Here is a 21545-nt window from a genome sequence, read left to right on the forward strand (position 1 = left end):
TTAGGCTAAGGAGCAAAAGGGTATGTGTGATGGGGGGTGAATAGTGTACCAATTGGCCTTCTCGTCCATCTCTGACTTCATTAAGCTTCTCACTGTTATACTTGCCAAGGGTCTTGACAACACCATTGAACCATTTCTACCCTCCTGGTACCTTCATGGGTCATCACAATCAGTCTTAACCTTACTAGGATAAGTCCCGAGTTTATCCCAGCTGTCCCTTGGCCTCTGGCAGCCAGTTCTGAAGTTTCTGTAACAGACTCTGGAGATGGGGTCATCCTTGAAAAATACAGCTTAGGAATTATGACAGCAGGCATTGGGGCCTTGAGATCCCAGAGTAGCCACTACATTCTCCATAGAATATCTTTAAAAGCCTACCAGGAGGGGGCAGTTGGGTAGTTCAGTGGTTTGAGAGCCAGGTCTAGAGATAGGAGGTCCTGGGTTCAAATCTGGCCTCCAACACTTCCCAGCTGTGTGACCCTGGGCAAGTCACTTAACCTCCATTGCTTAGCCCTTTTCTGACTTGGAACCTATACATAGTATCTATGCTAAGGCAGAAAGTAAGGGTTTTAAAAAAAAGTCTATCAGGATCAACATCTAGTCCTGATGCCCTTTATGGGGTATGAGCATCCTTGGGAACTCTGGTTTGCCTTCCTATATAATTTTAGCTTCTTGTTCGACATCCAAGTCATAGAGTCACAGGTTTAGAACTGGAAGGGTTCTTGGAGCCCACCTGGTTCAACCCTCTCATTTTACAGATGAAGAAACAAGGCCATGGAGTTAAGTAACTTGTGCAAAGTCACGAAGGCATTAAGTGGCATCAGTCCCAGATTCTCTGATTTCAAAGCCAGTATCTTTTCATTATATCATACTGCCTCTCAGCTGTTCTACCTCTTATTAGATCTGAGACCTGACTGACCTCTCATAGCTCTCCCCAATTTCTGACTTCATCCTGAGTAATTCTGACATTCATGTGGAAACAAAGACATGGGAGCAACTCAGCTGAGAAGGTTTGGGTTGTGTGTCTCCTAGTGCCATGCTAGGCAGTGAAGGAAATATTAGAGATGAGAGTATAACCTCTGCCCTTAAGGTACTCACAGGTTAGTTGGGGAAATAAAAATAAGATAAAACTTTTATAAACAAATAGGTAAAGGTCTAAAGTGATAACTAAATACCATAATAATAATGTAAATGATCAGAGCTTCAGATCTGCAGTGACCAAGGCCAAGGAAGGTCTCATGGGAGAAGAATAATCCTTTCTATTCCTATGAAACATTTATTCAGAACTTACTATATGTGGGACAGCTAGGTGACTCAGTGAATAGAGTCAGGCCTGGAGACAAGAAGTCCTGAGTTCAAATTTGACACTTCCTAGTTGTATGACCCTGGGTAAGTCACTTAACCCCAAATGCCCAGCCCTTACCACTCTTCTGCGTTGGAATCAATACTTAGCAAAAATTCTAAGATAGAAGATAAGAATTTTTTTTAAAAGAAAAGAACCTACTATATGAGCACAACATCCTTACCTGACATCTATCCCAAATGTGCAGATTTTTTTTCTCTGTCCCTAAATAAGAACTTTCATTTTCAAAACTCTTCTCTTACCAATTAGGCAGTCAAAAGCTTATGAATCAGCACGCACTATGCACCAGGCACTGTGAAAAGTGCTGGGAATAAAAGAAAGCCAAAACGTCTCTGTCCCCAGAAAGCTCACAGTCTAATGAAGAGAGACAACTAGCAAACACCAAAAAAGATCTAGGTGGGATAAATTGGAGATAATCAATAGAGGAAATCTATTCAGAGTAAGAAGGATCAGGAAAAATGTTTCTTGCAGAAGGTAGGAATTTAGCTGGGACTTGAAGGAAGTCAAGGCCAGTAGGGAGAGATGAGAAGGAAGAACATCCCAGGCATGGAAAATCTGGAGAAATTGCCCAGAGCCAAGAAAGAGATGAAGTGTCTTGTGGAAAGAGCAGCAAGGAAGCCAGTGTTACAGTATATGTGGGAATAAGGAAAAGAAAGCTTGAAGGACAGAAAGGAGTCAAATGACGGAGGGCTTAAACTGTCCATCTTCTGCCCCAAATCTTCTAGAACTATAGCCTTAGAGACATAGCCAGCAGTCATCTCCTTTCTAATGGGAAATAATCTGAGAGCACATTCTCAGGCCAGTCAGCATGGGTGGGATAGAAATGGCCTTGCTATTCACAAGAAGCATGATCAAGGCACATCTTATCAGAGGTTTGCAATCTAATAAAGATAGGAGATACAGAATCCATCTGGATCTAGCTGAGGAGATAAGATATTTCATATATAAATTGTTAATGTTTAATTGTTTCAGTTACATCTGACTCTTCATGATGCCATTTGGGGTTTTCTTGGCAAAGATGCTAGAGAGACTTGCCATTTTCTTCCCCAGCTCATTTGACAAATGAGGAAACCATGGCAAACAGGGTTAAGTGACTTGATCAGAGTCACACACCCAGCTAAGTATCTAAAGCTGGATATGAACTCAGGTTTTCCTGACTCCAGAGCCAGTGCTCTATTCAGCTAGCTGCCCACCTCTTAGGGATACCCTGGTGCTATTCACTGCTCTGTCTGTTATATAAGACCAACCCATTCTTGGCCTAGATTTATCTTTTCTCATCCCTTTGAGGTATCAGTATTATTTTTTCTGCTTCTCTTCCATCTATTCCAAGGCCTACTGGAGATCTTTCTCCTTACTACTAAGATAAATGTATCTTACCTGGTCCCCAAGCCAAAGATTTCTTGTCTTAAGTCAAGCTGATCTGATTCCCTGGACAGCAGTTCTTTCCTGGGTCCTGGGTCCTTCAGAGTTTATTCAATTGTCTCAACTACTCTTATTCCCTCACTACACATTGCCTGGCATCCAGGTCTCTGTGTCCTGTATTCTATTTACAGAAGGCTTTTCTCCAAAGGTTCAAAAGTGATAATAATCACTTTATTGGGGGCAGCTAGGTAGCTCCATGGATTGAGAGCCAGGCCAAGAGATGAGAGGTCCTGGGTTCAAATTGTGAACTTTAGATTACTCCACCCTACTCAGTCTAACAAAAATAGGAATGTCTACACCCATACTTAAGGATTAAGTATTTAGGAGGATGGCCTATGACAGACATGTGCTAGCAAATGACAATCAGAAACAACTGACAGACCCTGGGCTGTCCTAAATCAAGCTTAAGCTACCATTGGTACATGTGAGACACAGGAAAGGAATGTAAAAACCATCTATATATTTCGTGTCACTTCCTCTCTCTGGTCTCTTTCCATGGAGAGGTGGCTCTAGTGGCAGCTTGCTGAGTGTTTCAGCATCTTGGTGTGGCAGCAGCTATTGTTCGGTTTTGGCAATGTTTTCCTTGATACTATACTGGGAGAAGCTTAGTAGACTAGTTCAGGTGAAGCATCTTCACTGAGCTCTCTCGGAGTTTAGGCTGATTTTTTTTCTCCTTTACCTTCCGAACACTATCCTCTTGGGAAAGCCTCTAATCTTCTTCAAAAACCTCATGGCGGAGGTCTTTGAACTCCCCCTGGCAAAGGCCAGGTGGGAGAAATCCTATACTCTCTCTCTCTCTTCTCCTTAATTCCTTCCCTCTATATTAATTAAAATCACCATAAATTTCCAACTGACTTGGGTATTTTCTTTGGAATTTTCTCTGGTGACCAAATTAATTCAGATTAAGTCACAACCCTAAAATTACCTTTACAAAATCTAGCTTTAGACTACCTAGCTGTATGTCCCTGGGAAAGCCACTAATTTTTTTTCATTTCATTAATTCTTTAATATACATAGAAGGCATCAAATAATATAGCTCTACTACTGCTTTTTGTGGAAATGTTCTCCAACAATGTTAGAATTGCATTTGTATTTCATGAGCATGTAACTGTTAATGAATATCAAGGAATAATAGAAACTTATTTTTTCTTGTTTGAATTTGGATGTCAGATTGAACCAATGAATGATGGTTATACAAATAACTTGATCTTTTCCAGAAAAAATACACTGAGTACAAAACTATCAAGAAGAAGTTTGATGTTACATATCAATCAAACAATCAGTCAACATTTATTAAGTATCTACCTTATATAACACAGTATCTGATACTTTGAAAAGAAAAACAAACAAAAAAACTTAAGTCTGACTAAAGAAACTTACGGTGTAATGGGCATGTAAATATTAAGGGACCGAAATATATCCTAAATAAAAGATGAATGGAAAGAAGATATTTACAACAATTCATATCTACAAAACACCAACTTTTGGCAAGTTAAAATGGAGATAAATGAACTTGAAGTGGCCAAGAAAAACTGGTACAGTGTTAGTAAAGCACATTTTGTCACTCAGAGATTATCACATAAATGAACATTTCTTCTTCATTAAAATTTTCTTTTGCTTTTTAAAAAGTAAATTTTAAAATATTTTTGACAATCGCTTTCTTTTTTATTTGAAAATTTTTATTTAATTAAGAATATTTTTCCATAGTTACATAGATCATGTTCTTTTCCTCTCCTCTTCCCACCTCTCTCCTGTAGCCAACGGACAACTCCACTGGGTTTTACATGTGTCACTGATCAAGACCTGTTTCCATATTATTGATATTTGCAACAGAGTCTACATCCCCAATCATGTCCACATCAACCCAGGTGATCAGGTAGTTGTTTTTCTTCTGTCCTGGGCAAGCCACTTAACTCCAATAGCCTAGCCCTTACTGCTCTTCTGCCTTGGAACCAATATACAGTTTTAATTCTAAGATGGAAAGTAAGAGGTTTTTTTAAAGTAATTACTTATTATGTCAGTGCCATCTACTCTCATTTAACGCAGACACAGATGTACAGGACAAAATATGCAGCTGACTCTCCAGAACGGGTACTGACATAGACCACAGAAGTCTGTTCCACACACCTGAACTGCTGCACAGAAGTAAAAACTGAGATAATTCAGGCCAGTCAAGGTCACCAAGCAAGGTAGCATTCCTGCTTTAGTCTCATTGGGCTCCTGGTTCTTTTCCCTGGGCAACAGTTTAAAATCTTCTCTCTCAAAGCCCCTAAAACTTCCCTCAAACTCTCACCCCTCTCCATATAATCCTTCCTTCTCTCTGAATTCATCTCCCCATGCATCCATCTTTCCCTCCAATATCTGCTTCTAGCTAAGCTAAACCAACTAATTGAGTGTACATATGTTGTACTTTGACTGGTAGTAAGAAATACAACAGGAGAAGACTAAAGCCCTGTCCTCAGTCCAGCTAGGAAGACAAGACTAATACATGAAATAATGCTACAAAATTGTAATCAAATACAAAGTGCCATGGTGTTGATTATAATTACCATAGGATTTGGGCAGCTAGGTGGGGGAGTGGATAAAGAGCTGGAGTTTGAATCTGACCTTAGACATATAATAACTGTGTGATCCTGGGCAAGTCACTTAACCTTGTTGGCCTCAGTTTCCTCATCTGTAACATGAGCTAGAGAAGGAGATGACAAACCAGTATCTTTTCGAAGAAAACCTAAAATGGGAAAATTGGACATAATTGAAAAATGACTCAACAAACCATAAAATTTGGGAGAAAAGGAAAGATCTATTGAGAGAAAGTTTCTTAAAGATAGAAATTGGTATTTGAAGAATGGGTTAGATTAAAATAGGCAGAGAAGTCAGAGGGAAGGGTTCTGTTGTCTTTCATTGGGGTAGAAAAGGAATTCTTAGGTGGTTACCCTGATGTCTAATGCCTTATGCTGGAGCTTTTTCTCTGGTGATTATCTTCAATTTATCTCATATATATGTATGTATGAAATATATATGTTGTTTGTACATAGTTGTTTGCATGTTGTACTTAGCTGATTGCCTGCACATTAATCTGAGGTGCTAATGGAAAGACATTCATATGTTCTTTTATTTGGCATCATTTGTGTTATTTTAATTTTTCTTTTGCTCATTTATTGTACTTGATGTTAATGAATAAACAACTCCTTGACCAGAAGATACTTCTGTGATGACACCTAACTCCTATTTGGGAAGAAGGACTACCCTAGGGATTAAAAAAATGGTGGGATTTTGGAAGTAAAATTCCTTAAAGAGGTAATAATGAGAATGGAAGATCTCTAAATGAACTAAGAATCTACCCATGTCTCAGAAACTGTCATTTATTCATTTTTTAAAAAGCATTTATTAGTTGACAAGTGCAAGGTACGATGAAGGATACAAATATAGATAAAATACAACCCTTACCCTTTACTTCCTGCATGGTGGAAGAGATAAGATGAGTACATAAATAATAACGACACAAAATATAATAAGTGCATAAAAGGTACAAAGTATTATAGGAATTCAGTGAAGGAAGAGATAACTTGCAGCCAGAATGACTGGGGGAAAAAGCTAGCAATAAATCCTATGAACTCAGTTATTTATATAAAAATGCATAAAATATAAGTAATAAACCAACTGAACTACTCATACTAATAATAAGGAGTTAGATTTGGCATCATAGGTATCACTGACACTTGGTGGAGTGGCTGGACTATGTCCAGGGCAGGGTATAATTTATTAAGAAGGAACAGGATAAAAAGACCGGCATAGTAACATTGTATATGAAAAAGATATACTCATATGAGGGAACCCAAGAATAAGACACAGAGAAACATAATGGAAGGAATGGGAAGTAAAAATAAGAACAATATAACAATGAGAATAATAATAGCTAGCACTTACATAGTGCTTTAAGGTTTGCAAAGCTCTTTCTATGATCTATTTCATGTGATCCTTACAGTCAGCCTATAAATTAGGTGCTAATTATTATCTCCAATTTGAAGACGAGTGTATCGAGGCTGAGAAATGTTAGGTGCCTTGCCTAGGGTCCCACAGAGAACATCGATCTGAGGCAGAACTCAAGTTTTCCTGACTCTTAAGCCCAACACTATATTCACTGAATTACCTAACTGTAATATTATTCTCTGTTATGAAGTACATAATACAGACCACCTGTGCTGGAGGAAATACATGAGGCATTCAGGAAACATCACAGTAGGAGTCTTCAACTATCTTGATATCTGAAAGAGCTCTTTCATTGCCAAAAAGTGTACCCTGAAATATTTGAACTTAATGTTAATGATAATTCTATGCTCCCAAAGATAAATGAAGTGACAAAGGTGATTACTATTCTGGACTTTACCAGTGAATAAGATGGAACTATAGAAAAGATGGAAACTTTGGAGGACTAAGAGCCAACATGTAATTTTGATGAAGTTAAGAATTAGAATAGGTCTGGAGGAGAACATGAGCAGCTAGGTGGCTCAGTTGATAGAGTCAAAATTGGAGTCAGGAGGTCCTGGGTTCAAATCTATCCTCAGACACTTCCCAGTTGCCTAACCCCAAGTAAGTAATTTAACTCCAGTTGCTTAGCCCTTAATGTGCCTAGCATTGATTCCAAGACAGAAGATAAGGACTTAAAAAAAAAAAAAGAATTGGTCATACCAGATTAACTTCATTTCCTTTTCTTAAATTATTTTTTAAAAACCCCTATATTTTATCTTAGAATTAATACTGTGTATTGGTTCCAAGGTAGAAAAGTGGTAAGGGCTAGACAATGGGGGTTAAGTGGCTTGCTCAGGGTCACACAGTTAGGAAGTATCTGAGGTTAAATTTGAACCTAGGACCTCCCGTCTCTGGGCCTGGATCTCAATGTGCTGAGCCACTTAGCTGCCCCCCTCATTTCTTTTTTTGATAGGGTTACTACACTGACATATCAGAGAAATGCTGTGGACATTGTATATCTCAATGTCAGCATTTAATGAACTATCCCATACATTTCCTGTAGAAAAGAAAGGAAGATGTGAGCTAAAGGATAGGAAAGTGAGGGACAGGTAGGCAGCTCAGAGGATAGAGATCCAGGCCTAGAGACAGGAGGTCCTGGGTTCAAACATGGCCTCAGATACTTCCTAGCTGGGTGACCCTGGGCAAGTCCCATAGCCCCAACTGCCTAGACCTTACCACTCTTCTGCCTTTGAATCAATACCTAGTATTAATTCTAAGATGGAAGGAAGATTTTTTTAAAAAGAAGCAGCTTTTGTATTCTTGCCACTGTAGCCAATCTTTGATCAAATTCAGGGTAGTATATGGAAAAATGAGGAAGTGAATCCAGGTGGGGCTCCAACTCCCTTAGACTGACATCCCTGTGGGGGTTGGGTTTTTCCTTCCTGTCTGGACTGCTATCCCTCCAGAAAAGACATTCAGAAGCTTATATTTTCTCCCAAGTTTCTCAGGCAATCCCTGGACAAGCCCAGGAACGTTCTAGAGTTAGAAGGTGCAGAATACATCCAAGAGAGGACCCAGCTGCAGGATGCGGCTAGTTCTGAGAGCTCGTGCATCTAATCTTCAAGGCTGAGTTCAGTCTCTTATCAGTGGAGAAGAAAGTTCAGTAGTGAGTATCTTCATGATGGACATGCCAACATCAGGGCTGAAAGGGACCTTGGAAGGCAGACTACCAGAGCAGGGAAGGGGCCTTAGGAAGTTGAAGCTGGGAGGAAGGAACCTTTGACATTACCTGGTTCAAAACTCACATTATAAAATAAGGTTTTTGTTGTTTTTCAGTTACGTCCAACTCCTTGTGATTCCATTTGGGCTTTTCTGGCAAAGATACTGGAGTGCTTTGCCATTTCCTTCTCCAGTTCATTTTACAGATGAGGAAACTGAGACAGACAGGGTTAAGTGACTTGTCCAGGGACGCATGACTAGTAAGTGTCTTAAGAAGACGAGTCTTCCCAGCATTCTATCCATTGTGTCATCTAACTACCCTTTAAAGTAATACGATACCCATTTGTAGAAAATTATTACATATAATGTGCTGTTATTATATATAACATATATTATGCAAACATTATGTATTATATTTCCAGACATACACATTTCATATATATGTATAATTAACCCATTAAATACACACATACAATTCATTTGCCTGAAATCGTGTAAAACCTATTTCTATATTAGCAGTGTGCCAAGGGAAAAAAAGGCAGAAAAAATAGAGAGAATGAGAAAATTATGCTTCAGTTTGCACTCAAAAGTTCCTCAGTTCTCCACGCAGGCTCATTTGGAAATACTCACTGCATCCAAAAGTATTTGAAAATCTCGTGACTTTTTTCCCCTCAGCATGAGTCACAGTGTTGAAATGTAATTATAGGCTAGAATTTGATCATAACAGTTTGCTGAGAGGAAGAAAAAAAAAGAAAGAAAAACAGGCCTTTGAACAGTTTACACATAAACCCCATGCTGTCGGGTACACAGATTTAGTGTAATGTGTGAAGGGAAACTCAGCAGGGCACTTCTGGGCCCCAAGTCTGCAAGCAGCTAAGGAATGAAGGGATTCTGACACACAGAATGGAATGAGAGTATCATTAATTAAACCAGCAAAGCAGGGGCCACCTTGTGGGGTAGGTTAGACCTAGGAGGAACAGCCCAGTGGCAGGAGTTCCTCAATTTCTCCTTCCATTGGTTCAGAACTGGAAGAATTCTTAAGGGTCATAGATTCCAGGCCTCTTACTTTGAAGGACCTAAAGCACAGAGAGGTTAGTGATTTATCCAGGGTCACACAGCTAGTAAGTGTCTGAGGTGGGATTTTTCCCCCCAAATAATCATAGATTTACAGCTAGAAGAGAACTTATAGGAATCTATTCCAACTTCCTTGTTTTACAGGGAAGGATACAGAAGCAAGCCAAGTAAGAGAGCTAACATGAGTAGTTCAACTGAAAATTATTAAGAATTAATATTAATTAAATTAAGAATTAATTATCAAGAAAATATTTTCTTTAGTAAAGTGGCTAGAACAAAAGCTCAGGCCTTTGTTGGGATAAACAAACATTTCTGGGCTTTACTTAGATCTTTGCCTCTTCATCCCCTAAGGCAATTGGCTTGTGACCCACCCAAGGCAAAGGTCTTTCTATTATTTATTTATTAACCCTTACCTTCTTGGAGTAAATACTGTGTATTGGCTCTAAGGCAGAAGACTGGTAAGGGCGAGGCAATGGGAATCAAGTGACTTGCCCAGTGTCACACAGCTGGGAAGTATCTGAGGCCAGATTTGAACCTAGGACCTCTGGTCTCAAAGCCTGGCTCTCAATCCACTGAGCCACCCAGCTGCCCCCTCTTTCTATTATTTAGAAGAAGTCCCTTGCTATCCTTGAGGGAGAAAATTCTGGAATGTTTATCTCAAACTGCATTTTATTTATTTTTAAAACCTTTACTTCATGCTACATATCCAGAGAAAGAACTGTGGGAGTAGAAACAGAGAAGAAAAGCAACTGCTTGATCACATGAGTGATCCTTTGCAGATCTTGCTCAAATCCTCTTTCCTTATAACAATGGGGATATGATTGGGGGTGTAGACTCCTAATGCAATTATCAATAATAGGGAAATAGGTCTTGATCATTGGCACATGTAAAACACAATGGAATTGCTCATTGGCTATGGGAGGGGGGTAGGAAGAGGGGAGGGAAAGAACATGAATCATGTAACCATGGAAAAATTTTCTTAATCAATTAAATAAAATAAAAAAAAAACAACCATTACTTCAATCTTAGAATCAATGGTAAGTATAAGTCCTAAGGCAGAAGAGAGGTAAGGGCTGGGAAATTGGCATTAAATGACTTGACCAGGGTCACACTGCTAGGAAGGGAGACCAAATTTGAATCCAGATCCTCCCAACTCCAGACCTGGCTCTCTATCCACTGAACCACCTAGCTCCCCCCTTCAAAGTGTATTTTAACATAAGATCTTTCCCTGATTCAAGAGTCCTAGAAATGTTACTTCAAATCTTCTTTGGGTAGAGAGATGTTCCAGGATATGGTGGGTGGGTGGAGAAGGACAATACCAATTTGGGCATTTTTCTCTCTAGGCTACAAATGCTTGGACCTAGCTTAATGGTAAGTAAAACTGCTTTGAATGGAAAGCAGTATCAATATTAGTTTTCTTTGACATTAGCAAATCTTAGGCAAGATAGGACTATCATCCTAGATCTCTTGACTTTGGTCCAGTGCCCTCTCCGCCATGCTGTATATATAGGGTTAAGTAGGGAACATTGCTGGGTATTTGTGGTAGGGAGGCTTCAGAGCCTAGAGGAACTGATAAAACTCTATGATTGTCCCAACTGAGTCCTTGTCCCATTGCAAGGAACCTGACACACTATTTCTTTAGCATGAACTGTATGCAGTCTTGTTGTAGCCCTTAGCTCTTGTCTGATTGCAAGGTTTAATTCGAGTAGATGACTTTGACCAAGGCATCACATGCAGAGGATTTTAGTTATTAAAGTATTTGCAGTTAGAAGCAATTTAGTTTAGCAATTTATGGTTCAAAGCAACCATCAGAACTCATCTAATTCAACCCTTTGATTTTACAGATCAGGCAACTGAGGTCCAGAGAAGGAAAATACTTGTAGTCAATGGCAGAGTCAGGTTTGGCACCCTGCCTTCTGACTCCAAATTCGGGTACCTTCTTGCTTGATGATTTACAAAGATAATGAAAATGAAAATACAAGGACACAATTGAAATTTGGTTTAATATTCTGTATCTTGCAGAATTCAATGCCGGAGGTGATGAAAGCCTACATTCAGATATATTTATATGCTTCCATCTGAATTGTCTCAGGAAGATTCTGAAGATCATCTGGTGAGATAAGATATTAGACATTGAGGTCCTTTCTAGAGCTGAACTGCCAAGCCAACTCCACTGCAGAGAACTCAACTTAGTGGGCTGGCCACATTGTTCAAATGCCAAACACACTCTTGCCTAAATGGAGCCCTCTCACACGGCAAGTGCTCATGTGGAGGTCAGAAGAAGCAGCACGAGGACATTCACAAGGTCTCAATGAAGAACTCTGGAATTGATTGGGAAATAGGAGAGATACGGGCACAGGAGCATCCTGCATGGTGTGCCCACTCAAAGAAGGCGCTGTGCTCTATGAGCAAAGCAGAATTGCAGTAGTTCAAAAGAAATGCAAGATGTGCAGATTTAGAGACACCTTCCCCAAAGTGCCCAACTTGTGGTAGAACCTTCTGAACTCATATTGGTCTGTTCCGCCACAGTGAGACACGCTGTACATTGATCCTGACATAGTGATATCATTCTGGTCTTCTTCAAGTATAAAGGAAAACAACCAACCAGGGACTTTCCGCTCCTTTGTAAACTTCTGGGTCATAGAGCCAGAAGGGAACAGTTTCTCAACCCTTGAGATTTGTTCTTACTCTTCCCTGTCCTGAGTCTTTTGACTAAGTTAGGCAATTATTTCCTTGTTTATAATCTTTACAGGAATAAATAGATCCTGCCAGTACTTCCCTCTAGTCTCAGTCCCTTTGAGACCTCATTAGGATAGTAACATATTCACCAATATGTTATGATCAAAAATCAGGATGAAGAAACGCGCAAGCAAAGAAGGCACTGATTTCTTGAATCATTCTTTCTTTTATGACAGTAGAAACCCCCTTGACCCTGCCCATTTCACACTGAAGGCTTGTATAAGCTATTATTGTGTCCTTAGTGAATAGAAACTCTAATGATTGAATGTTATAGATAGTTTTAGGTTCAAAAATTCCTAACACATAGTTGCAATTAATTATTTTTGAGGAGGAAATGTCAAGGAAAAAAATTAATAATCCAAAATTTTTCTTCCCCCCTCCCCAAATTGTGGAAAACATAAGGAGTGTTTTCAGAAAAAGTAAGACTCTCATGCTTTTTTTAAAATTTTTTGTTGACTATTTTTCTGAGTCTTCACATATCTTTTTCCAAATTTTCACCTCCAAGCATTGCTGATTCTAACCCATAACTGCTCACAGAGTACCTTCCCATAAATATATCAGTGTCAAGTAAAAACTAACATATGTATGAGTTAACCCATTGTTAATTCCTCAAAATTAACCCTTTCTCCAAATTTCCCATTATTGCTGTTCATACTTCTAGCCCCTTAGGTTCTAAAACTCAGATTTAACTTCAACTTCACATCAAATCATGTCAATTCTTCTTCTACAATATGTCTCTCATCCGCCTTCCCAAGACCTCAATCCTAATCTAGACCTTTATTACCTCTGGCCTTGATGTCTAGTTATATTATAGCCCATAGGGCAATGATAGCAAACCTATGGCATGTGTGCCAAAAAGGGCATGCAGAGCCCTCTCTGTGAGCATGCCTGCCATCACCAGCTAGAGTTCCTTACTAGAATTCCAGAGAGACTCTGGGTGGAGCCTGTTCCCCTCCCCCTCTCCATGTGCCTAAAGATATTTCTCACCTCCCCCACCCTTCTGCCCAGCAGCCAATGGGAGCGCTTCCTCTCTCCCTTGTCTATGGTAAGGTGTGGAGGAGAGGGGTTACATGCCGCACAGAGGGCAATCTGTTGAGTCTGTGGTGAAGGTGATTCTCATGTAAGGTTGGAGACAAACTAGGTTTGAAGGAAGAATAGCTCACTGTGTAGCAGCATAGCTGGAGGGGAGGAGAACATTCAAGCTACTCTCCTCCCCTTCTCTACATGCTTCTCATCACCAACCCTCTGCCCAGAAGTCCAATGGGAGCACTTCTTCCTTCCCCTGTCTTGGGTTAGGAGGGAGGGTGGGCCTAGGGATGGGGGAGAGGGGCAGGGCTAGGCATTTGGTCTCTGGTGGGGCAGGGAAGGGCAGGGCACTCAGTCTGGGGGTGGGGTGTGGGCAGGGCCTGGCACTCCCTTTCTGAAAGGTTTGCCATCATTGCTATAGGGCCTCCTTACCTCAGTTAAGAAGTTGATCTTGAAGCCTGTGGTCTTGTTAGTCTTGGGTTGTCCATTGTTGAGATAGTTGCCCATTGCAAGTACAAACTGCCAAGAGAGAAACCATCCACTGCTTTATCAGATCTCACTCAACTCATTCTCCTTTAAAGAAGAAGGATATCCCTGCACCCCTCATTCTAATAGTTAAACTTAATCCCCACCTTTCCCAATTGTGAAGGCAAAGAAGAAGTTGGTCCATTGTTCTTTCAGTTCCTCCTTAACTTTTTCCTTCTCTATGTGAGATAGTAAGATTTTGGTTGTTTTTGTCTATGCTCATTTCCCACATTTCCTTACATTTGATTCTGTGGTGGATGGGATACTTGGGCAATGCCAAGGGGTGAACTGTTTTAGGCTACACGTCAAGGAGAGATAGAAGGACTAGAGCTCAGATCACCCAGTGTATGTGGTTGGGGCTATGGACCCTTAAAATGATCTTGGGTAAGGGGGCAAGTCAGAGTCTGCAGGCTGAAGGCACCCTCAGAACTTTCTTAGTATTTTTCCCTTTAAGGTTAAATCTTTCCCTTGTATTTGGGGTCATTGTCCAGAAATGTCCTTTAAACCTTGTGCCCATTGTTTTTGCTGCCAGGAGCTGCTTTCCTTGGCACTGACCATCCTAGCCCAGCTGGTCTTGAAGGCAGGAAGGCAGAGACCCAAAGCAGCAGTGAATAATTTGTTACTTTCTGCAATATTAAGCCCTGAAATTCTGTGGGGAGGAACCAGGCTAGGCGGAAAGTTTACTGCTAATTTGCTTTTGTAAATCTCTCAGCTCTTTGGAGCAGTGAAGAGTAACTGTATTAGTGCCCTTCTTCTTGCCCTGTTCCTGAACTTGAAACTAGGAATGGATGGGACTTACCGCTGATATCTACCTGCTGAGGTTAGGCAGATACTGGTAGGAGTTAATTAGGAATGGAATGAGGAGAAGAAAGGGGAAATAAAGAGATGAAGAAAGACTAAGGAAAGAAAAATGTAATAGGGGGATAAAACACTGTGGTCTACTGGAAAGGGGAAAAAGTAAGGAGTCAGTCTGTGGCAGGGAAATTTGCAGGGTGTGCCAGGGCTCTCCCACTCTGCCCTTGCCCACATTTCCTAGGCAAGAGAAATTATATTGGTCTCTCCCAGTTTGGAGGAAACCTACTATTGCAGTCTGGAGATTGTGAGCCGTGGGCACAAAGCACACACTGTGGAAATGGAAATGAGATGAGAAGATCCCAGCCATCATGGGTGAGAGTGCCAAGACAAGTAGCCCAAGAGGTCCTTCCTGGGTGGCAAGTCACAGTCTAGGGATTGGCAGTATGCAGGTGGGGTGCCTCCAAAAGGGCAATGTGAGTGATTGGAAGCCATACAGTAAGATCCTCCAGATGAGATCTTCCTAACAAATCTAGAATATGCACCAGACAAAATCCTGAGGGGGAAATCCAGAAAAAGTCACAGTGAATCCTTTGTCCATCCCAGCTGGGCCTAGGGAGGGAGTCAGGGAGGTTTGAGGACACTAGGGATAGGTCAGACCTAGAGCACACTTCTTGTGGAATGTTCCAGCATCCACAGTCAAGCACGAGGGCAAGAGGTCTCAGACCTGTTCTGAACCACCCCCAGCCCTATACCAGGGCACTGTGACAGGGATTTGTGCCAACTGGCACCTTTATTACCCACTATTCATCCCCAGGTTGCAGTTTCAGACTGGAGTGAAAAGGAGTTCAAAGAGTTGTTCCCAGGTAGGGAGGCTCTGGGTAGTATACCCAAGAAAGGAGAAAATTTAGCAGCCAGCAAGCAGCAATAGAAGTGGTGTAGCTCAAACCTCAGGCACAAAGAAAGGTCTCATGTTCAACGTCTAGTCCAGCCCACAGAAGAATAACCAAGACAGAAATCCCAGACCAAAGGGAAGCCTACAGTTTTGCCACTCTGAGCCAATAGAGCTTTTCATCTGGTTGATAGGGGCAGATTCTAGCAGACCTTCACTCTTGCTCAGACCAAAACCCAGGCCAGGAAGTTGTAGAGCTCAGACCAGGGAGGCAGCAACCACATTTTTACCACAGATCAATTCACTTTGGGAATACTGAAAGCTCGCAGGTCTCCAGCTTGTCCCTGAGATCCTAGAATAACACAACATTCAATATTTCAAAAGAGTAGCGACAGAATCAGCCTAGACCTTCCCTCCAGAAGTGCTACAGAGTGCAGCCCTATGTGGGAAGTGAAGTGAAAAAGTAGGCGGTAAGAATGGCAAACAAATAAACAAAGAAGACTCCTGTCAGAAGAGAATGACTCTAAAATATCTATAAGCAATGCCTCAGAGAAAAACTCAACTTGGACACAAACTCAACTAGAATTCATGAAAGAAATGAAGCAAGTTTAAAATGTTTTTATGGAAGGAATGAGAATACTTGAGACAAAAAAAGAAAAAGAAATGAGATCTATGGAAGAAAGAAATGCAAAAGGAATTAACAACTTGGTACAAAAGTTTTAAAATTTTACCCCAAGAAACTCCTGAAAATTCAAATGGACCAAACAGAAGCTAATGACTTAATGAGGCAACAAAAAATATTAAAGTTCAAAGTTCAAAAAATGGGAGGAATGCAAGGTATTTCATAGCAAAAACTTACCTAGAAAACAGATAGAAGAGAAAAAAAATAAGAACCATTAAACTCTCTGACTCCTATGACCAAAAAAAAAAAAGCCTAGACTTCATATTTCAAGAAATCATGAAATAAGACTGTTCAGATCTCTTAGAACCAGAGATCAAGGTGGAAATAGAATCTACCAGTTATCTCCTAAAAGAAACTGAAAAATGAAAACTCCCAGGAAAATGATAGCCAAAATCCAGAGCTTCCAAGGCAAAGAAAAAATACCACAGGCAGCCAGAAAGGAAAAAAAAAATAAAAAACTAAGGAGTCAGCCAGGATCACACATAATTTACCAGCCCCCACTATGAGTGGAGAACTTTGAATATGATATTCCAAAAGGTAAAGGATATAGACTTAGAGCCAATAATTACTTACTCAGCAAAACTGAGTACAGTGCTACAGGAGAAAAATAATTGATCTTTAATGAAATAATAAGCTTCCAAGCATTCCTGATGAAAAGACCAGAGCTTTGGAGAAACTCTGAATTATAAAAACAAGAGGGAAGAGAAACATAAAAAGATAAACATGAATGAACAATGATAAAGGACTAATCAAGGATAAAGTAATTTCATTGAAATATAGGGAGATGGTACATGTATCCCATCTGATTCCTGTCCCCTCAAGGTTCACAGAGGGAGTCAAGTTAGACAAGGCTTTGAGTGGTGCTCAATGATTTTAAGGAAAGAATGGAAAGAGAAGGGAAGAAAAATGCACTTGGAGTAGGGTAGGAAGGGCAGAAAGGAAATGAAGGTTTGGGGAAATTGTCTCATATAATCAGGATGCAAAGTAGACACCTATACCAACAAGGAAGAAGAGATGGTGGAGAGAGGGGAATGGCTGCTGCTTGAAGCTAATTTTTATCTGAATTGGTCAAAGGAAGGAAGAACACACATGCACATACAGAAGAACATTTCCCCCAACAGTGAAATAGTGGAGAAAGGGAAGAAGGGGGAAAGAGGGAGTTAGAGAGAGGGTAGATGAAGGAAGGATTAGTCCTAAGGAAAGTAAATTCTAAGGATGTATAAAATTCTAAGGATGTATATTTATAGCTCTTTTTGAGATAACAAAGATTAGTAATCTGAAGGAGTGCCTATAAATTGGAGAATAGATAAATAAGTTATGCTATATAAATGTGATGAAATATTACTATACTAAACTCTTATCAGTATAATGACCAACTAGGATTCTAGAAGCCTAATGGTCAAACATACTACCCACCTCCTGATAGAGAAGTTTTCAAAATATAGAGACAATATCTTTTCAGACATGTCTAATTGGAAATAGGTTTTGACTGACTATACATGTTTGAAATGAAATTTGTTTTTCTTGTGTTCTTAGTTCAGGGGAGCCTAGGGTGGGAAGTAGAGAAGGTAGATCTTATCTGATTAAAACCAAATACATATTTTAAAAAAGAACACACACAAAAATTTGAGAGCTGATTCACACAATGCCTGACTCATGACCGTGTGGTCCATCTCTTGACAAAGAGGTAATGGACTCAGAATGCATAAAGAGACAATTTTTTTGGACATGTCCAATAAGAAATTTTATATTGCATGACTATACATGTTGGTAGTAGGGGATTTGTTTTCTTGCTTTCCCACTTGGGAAAGTTGGTTGAAGAAAACAGGAGGGAGAACATTCTGATCTTTAAAAAATGGAATCTAATTTAAAAAGATAAAAATCTAGGAATCAGAAATCCTGAAAACTAATCTAGGTTTTCCCACTAATAATCTGTGTGATCTTGGATAGATCATTTCCCCTTTTTCTTGAGCCCTAGTTTATTCACATAAAATGAGATAGTCAGACTAGATAGGCTCAATGGGTCCTTGCGATTCTGACATTGTATATTCTATGTTCTAAGGTCTCTCTCTAACTCTGACAGCCTATGCTCTATGTTCCAAGAACCATTCCAGCTCTAACATTCTAGGTTCTGTAGACTAAGATCCCATCTAACTTGAAGTATACATGAGTTCTAAAATAAGACAAGAGGAGAGGAAAATGGAAGAAGGAAGAAACAAGAAAGAAGGGGAGGAAAAGACGGTATAAGGGAACAAGTGAAAGAGACCTGGCACTCCCCAAAGAGCCAATTGGATGTTGTAGTTCCCCATCTGTATCTTTAGTGGGGACAAACAGTGTGCTGGGATGGGAAGAAGTGTTCCAAGATGGGGAAGTGGTTCTGACCTCTAAGATCTTGGCAAGTTTCTTGCTGTTCTTGAGCTCCAAGGAGGCCTGGTGCACACACTCATAGCTGCCTTTGATCTCCTCCGTTTTCTCCTGCAGGGTAGTCTTGAAGTAGAGGCTGCGCAGCCGGGTTTTATATTCTGGGACAGACAGCATCTAAGCAGAATGGAGATGTGTATAAAGGAGAGACACTCAGGTTGCAGCAAGAGTGAGATTCCCTGTGATTCTATCCAGTCTCCCTCATCCCACTTCATTAACCCCCCAGGCCCCCATCACCCTTTCACCTACTCCCATGAGTCCAGCAAACTTCTGAACCATACCACTAATCTCTCCTTGGACAAGTCAACCAAAGAGAGCCTGACCTGGAGATGCAGTGCTCTAAGTGGATGCTTTCCTTTATTATTAGCATTATTATTGCCCTCCTTCTTGTCTTATACTGGATGACAGATAAAAATGGCCTCAGGACAATTCTCCAAGTTGTTCCTTTTACTTTAGTGTTCAGTGTAAAATGATCATTTTTTGGAAATGAATAAAAGTATTAGATTAATAATGATAATTCTTCTTATTCTTAATAAAGGCCAAAAGACTCAACATGTTGAGTTCCAGTTCCATCTCTAATATACTCTGACCAGAGGAACCTCGCCAAATCCCAACCTTTTAGTGACATGGACAACTTCCTTTCCTTTAAAAAAAAACAACAAAAAACTTTTTTTAATTTTTCAGTTACATGTAGAAACAATTGTTTACAATTGCTTTTTGACATTTTTGAATTCAGATTTTCTCTCTTCCTACCTTCCCCCACTATCCCCAAAGTTGTAAATAGTCTGATATAAGTTATAGCCTAGGCAGTTTTCTAAGAGGAAACAATAAGTAGTGGTCTCTTTGCATTGGTAGGAGGAGTTTCATTCCCCAGAATTCCCTAATATCAATGAAATCACAGATTGAATTTAAAAAATTACATAATTGGACCTCAGATGACAATGAATCCATTACGTCTCATTTTAAAGATGAGAAAACTGAGATTCAGAGATAAGCACAAATGGGTGCTTTAAAATTTTTTATTTCCTTCTTTTTACTGTGGAACAGTAGAATTTGAGAGGCCTGAGTTCTAGGTTAGGGTCTACCACTGACTGATTATATTCGGGTCTTTAGGGGAGATGATAGCATTATTTTATATTATTTTTTAAACTCTTCTATTTTAGAATCAATACTGTATATTGGTTCCAAGGCAGAAGAATGTTAAGGGCTGGGCAATGGGGGTTAAGTGCCTTGCCCAGAGTCACAGCTAGGAAGGATCTGAGGTCATATTTGAACTCAGAACCTCCCATCTCTAGGCCTGATTCTCAATCCACTGAGTCATCTAGTTGCACCCTGGGAGCATTCTTTTAAAACCTTGCCAGAAATAGTGCTCAAAGAAGGAAGGGTTTGGGAGCCCACCTAGACTCCCCCAGATGATTCCCCCAGTGCTCCCCAAGCATGTTACCTGCAGAACAAACTGATCAGGCTCGCTCAGCTGGCTGGGGGTGTCCCTGTAGCCCTGATAGCGCTTCTCTTCCTCAGCATCAGGAGCATATAAGAGGAGCTGCTTGAGATGGGAGGGCTCCAGTCTCTCACTATCCATGTTCATGAGGATCTGACGAAGCTCTGGCGGAGACAGCTTCAGGTGGGCAATGAGAATAGCTGGGAAGTGTGGGAGAAAGGAAAAGCCACAGAAGAGCTGATGGAAGAGGAAAGTGGCCTGCCTGGTTACTCCACCAGCCAGCGCCATTGCCCATGGGTCCATTCAGTCTCCGGACAGGCCTACAGAAGCTCTGTGAACTCCTCAATGTCCACCAGAGAGTTCTATCTTGCCAATCAGGGTAGATATCTGGGATTTCACATCCTACTCTGGCTCAGGAAAATCAGAGGCTACCAGAAGTGGCCTTTAGGACAACTCACTCATTAGAGAAAGGAGGGCCCTAAGGCCCAGAGGAAGGGCCTGAGTGATCCGAGATCACCTAGCTCCTTAGCAAGAGCCCTTCCTTCTGACTTTGGACACCACATGCTTTCCACACCATCTTGCCACCCCTTGGGAATTTCAAGTGTCTGAGAGAGTTTCAGCCAGCTTTCTGCCCAGACTCCAGATCAGGAGCCATAATAACTCATTTAGAGGCAGAAGCAGAGGTGGTTGTGGGGTAATGGCAAAGAGCAGCGGTGACAATCAGGAAGACCCAAGTTTGACACAGGCTGGCAGTGTGATCCTGGATAAGTAAGCCAGGCTTCTCTCTCTGGTTCTAGAAATTGCAGGACATATGCCCATCTGTGTTCAATCTCTCTCTCCCTCTTCGCCCTCACCTCTGTCTCTCCATCTCTCTCTGTCTATCTCTCTCCTCTGTCTCTCCACATACACCCCTCCCCAATCCTTACCTTTCATCTTGGAATTAATTTTGTGTATTGGTTCCAAGGTAGAAGAGGGGTTAGGCTAGGCAATGGAAGTTAAGTAATTTTCCCACGGTCACACAGCTAGGAAGATTTCAATGGAAATTCATCTCTATGACTGATTCTTAATCCACTGAGCAACCCAGCTGCCCCTATGCCCATTTCCATTATTAAAGGGAGTTTCCTTACTAGAAGTTACCTCTACCAATGAAAACAAAGGTTGGATCCAAAACCAAAAGATGATTAAGGTCTCACATCAACCACTTCCTCCAGGTTTAAATTACCCTCTTCCCCAAATGAATGCCCTGGGGTTACCTATTTTTCTGCACTTGGGCTGTCTATACCAGTGGTGTCAAACTTGGATAGAAACATGGCCACTACCTTTGCATAAGGGTCTCTACTGGATGCACACTGACTTAGAAAACTTCACATTAATGTTGTCTATGTGTTCTGTCAAATTTTTATTTTATTTTGCTAAACATTTCTCTGTTAAAAAGGACCTATTTGTGCAAAAATATTTATAGCAGCCTATTTGTAGTGGCAAA

The 21545-nt window shown here is 40.6% G+C and overlaps 1 protein-coding gene and 1 long non-coding RNA gene across 15 annotated transcripts in view; one reads left to right on the plus strand and one right to left on the minus strand.

Annotated features, from left to right (window-relative positions):
- Positions 1 to 21545, minus strand: part of GRID2IP (Grid2 interacting protein) — a 208483-nt gene that overhangs the window by 8561 nt on the left and 178377 nt on the right. For 12 of the 14 annotated variants that reach the window (XM_056805868.1, XM_056805866.1, XM_056805867.1 and 9 more), the window contains 3 exons: positions 20066 to 20262; positions 18583 to 18738; positions 13742 to 13828 (listed from right to left, as the gene is read on the minus strand). In XM_056805868.1, the coding sequence (XP_056661846.1) occupies positions 13742 to 13828; positions 18583 to 18738; positions 20066 to 20262 (440 nt within the window). The other 2 variants (XM_056805869.1, XM_056805870.1) reach the window with 2 other exon arrangements.
- Positions 18322 to 19138, plus strand: LOC130455537 (uncharacterized). Its single transcript, XR_008913572.1, has 2 exons — positions 18322 to 18441; positions 18682 to 19138. It is a non-coding gene; the product is annotated as an uncharacterized LOC130455537 (long non-coding RNA).

Source organism: Monodelphis domestica, chromosome 7, assembly GCF_027887165.1.
Source record: "Monodelphis domestica isolate mMonDom1 chromosome 7, mMonDom1.pri, whole genome shotgun sequence".
Classification (NCBI taxonomy): domain Eukaryota; kingdom Metazoa; phylum Chordata; class Mammalia; order Didelphimorphia; family Didelphidae; genus Monodelphis; species Monodelphis domestica.